A 2,500-nucleotide genomic window follows, 5' to 3' on the forward strand; every position below is an offset into this window, starting at 1 on the left:
CGAATCTTTTTTTTGTACGTGTTTTCAATTTCCAACGATTCTAATTTCTAATTTAACTTCCCCTCGGTTTCTCTATAAATGTTACAAAACGTAGGCTACTATTACTGAGCAAATATCCCTTACGTTCAAAGCCCAGATAATCTGATTTCCCACACGAGTTTAGGCAATGCCAGAGCCAATGTAGCGGTTTACGTCATAAACCTGGCAGGAAAGTTCAGAGCGGCGCAGTCAGTTTAAACAGCAAGCCGGTAAGAAAAACTATTGTCAAGACATTAGGCAATTCGGCTACTGTACCCCGGAATACAAAAATAAACTTCAGAAAGACAGAATGTTTGTTGTACTGTATTCATAGAGTCTCAATGACCGAATCGGTAGATTTACCTGTTGTCAGTTGAGTTGGTTCAATTCATTTATTGTAGGCTAGTGGGCAAATATGAAACGGAGATGTAACGTGGCTACCGGCGGGATTTTGAACTTGCATGTTTCATGCATTTTAGGGCAAAAAATACCATGCGATTGATGTGTTCTATTTGAGGAACGTAATCAATTGCGGACGTGCACAGACAGCTCAGACACAGCGCATATAGGCCTAGGTTAGGCTACTTTCACTTTCTAGAGTGCGCATTCATTAGGCTACGTAAAAGATGCTTCATACCAAAACAACGATATAGTAGGCCGACATAGTAGGCCTTGGTTAGGCTACTTTCACTTTCTAGAGTGCGCATTCATTATGTAAAAGATGCTTCATACCAAAACAACAAACATTATCAATGCAATTTCAGTTTGTGAAATAAATGTTAAGCCCTGGATTAAACTTAGCTTCCTGTGTTCCACTGAACATTATAATAAGTGGGTTCACAATGTGTGGGGCTGTGCTAACCTGACCATAAGGCTACTTTGGCCAGAGTTCAAAGTAAAAATGTATTGAGACAAGGTAGCATCCCATCAGGGTTATCTCAGCATACTATACTAGCCTATAATATACAAACCATAACTCATTAAAAATGCTTAATTAACTAAGTGCCTGCTGATCAGATATGGCTATGATAGAACCCTCTTGAAAGACCCAAAGTGCCAGTCAGATACCTTGAGTCTCACATTTTTAAAGTCTCAATGTGTCCATTATTTTACACAGAATTCACTAGAAGTCATTATTTAAGGGGTTATTTTTCAAAATGTTCTGCCGTGGCATGCCCCCGGACCCCCCCCAGCCTTCCTGTGTGTGACACTGGGCTAAGCCCCCAATGTTTCACATGTCTGGCTCCGCCCCTGCCAAAATACGTCTTTGAAACAGGTCTGTTTTTTGATTGGCTTAGCTCCCTGAAGCCCATGCTCGATTAGAAGGGTTTTAACATTTCAATAGCAATTGCACCAATACCACCCTAACTAATGATGACGCCTTTTCCAGTTATTGCACATCTAAAAATCATCACTATAGATTAGAATTAGAAAAAAGTGTAGTGTGTGCGTGTGTGTATGTGTGCATGTGTGTCTGTGTGTGTGTGTGTGTGTGTGTGTGTGTTTGTGCATGTGTGTGTCTGCTTGTGTGTGTGTGTGTGTGTGTGTGCGTGCGGGTGCGTGTGTGTGTGTACACATGTTGATGTGCTATGATTCCTGTGTCATGGGTCATAAATAACAGTCTTGTTTGTCAACAATGCACACCACTGCAGCATATCTAGTCAGCTAATTCATAAACAAGTCTAATTAATTTAGCGTTACTAATTCAGTGTAATTAATTAATTAACAAGCCTTACTGCTTTCACTGCAATTAACTAATTATCGAGCCTTATTGTTTTCAGTGAATATTCGGAGGATTAAAAAGGGCTTCCGGGGGGCATCCACCTTCCCACAATGCACTGGGAGTAGTCTGCCATTTCCTCTTCACTATTTCAGTATGCTTGTTTAATGTGTCTTTTTAAACAGGCCCCCAACTAGCTCCAAGTCTGCAGGTTGGTCCTCGAGTATCCCACTGTTATGCTTTTGCTAACATCGCTACCTGGCCAGAGACAGCTCTGATAAAGATAAACAAACACACACGCACACACACACACACACACACACACACACACACACACACACACACACACATCATTATGTGCTAACATCACTGCCTAGCCACAGACAGCACTGACAAACAGAACACTGAAGGAACAATCTTAAGAATTCTCTAACAGTATCTCAGTTCAGGTTCTTCCGTTTCATTTCCGTGCAATTCAGTCTCTCTCTCTCACACACACACACACAAACACACACACAAATACCCTCTTAGCTTCCTGATTTGATCTACCAATGACTTCATCACACCCAAACCAGTACACACAATCTCCATCTCCGTCTCTTCCTCACACACACACACACACACACACACACACACACTCACAGGGGTGTGTTACCTCTGGTGGAGGGAGCAGGTGAGTCTGGCGGCGTGTCGCTCAGGTGAGGGTAGAGGTAGAGGTAGCGAGTGTTGACCCCCTGCTCAAAGTTAAAGGGCGACGTGTAG

At 42.4% G+C, this 2,500-nt stretch overlaps 1 protein-coding gene across 1 annotated transcript in view; it reads right to left on the reverse strand.

Moving 5' to 3' along the window:
• LOC121696116 (tumor protein D52-like) overlaps positions 1-2,500 on the reverse strand; it is a 6,665-nt gene that overhangs the window by 3,860 nt on the left and 305 nt on the right. Inside the window, exon 1 of the mRNA XM_042077445.1 lies at positions 2,394-2,500. This exon is cut by the window's right edge and continues 305 nt beyond it. Within this exon, the coding sequence (XP_041933379.1) occupies positions 2,394-2,500 (107 nt within the window). The remainder of the gene's footprint in view (positions 1-2,393) is intronic.

Source organism: Alosa sapidissima, chromosome 21 (assembly GCF_018492685.1).
Source record: "Alosa sapidissima isolate fAloSap1 chromosome 21, fAloSap1.pri, whole genome shotgun sequence".
Taxonomy (NCBI): Eukaryota; Metazoa; Chordata; class Actinopteri; order Clupeiformes; family Clupeidae; genus Alosa; species Alosa sapidissima.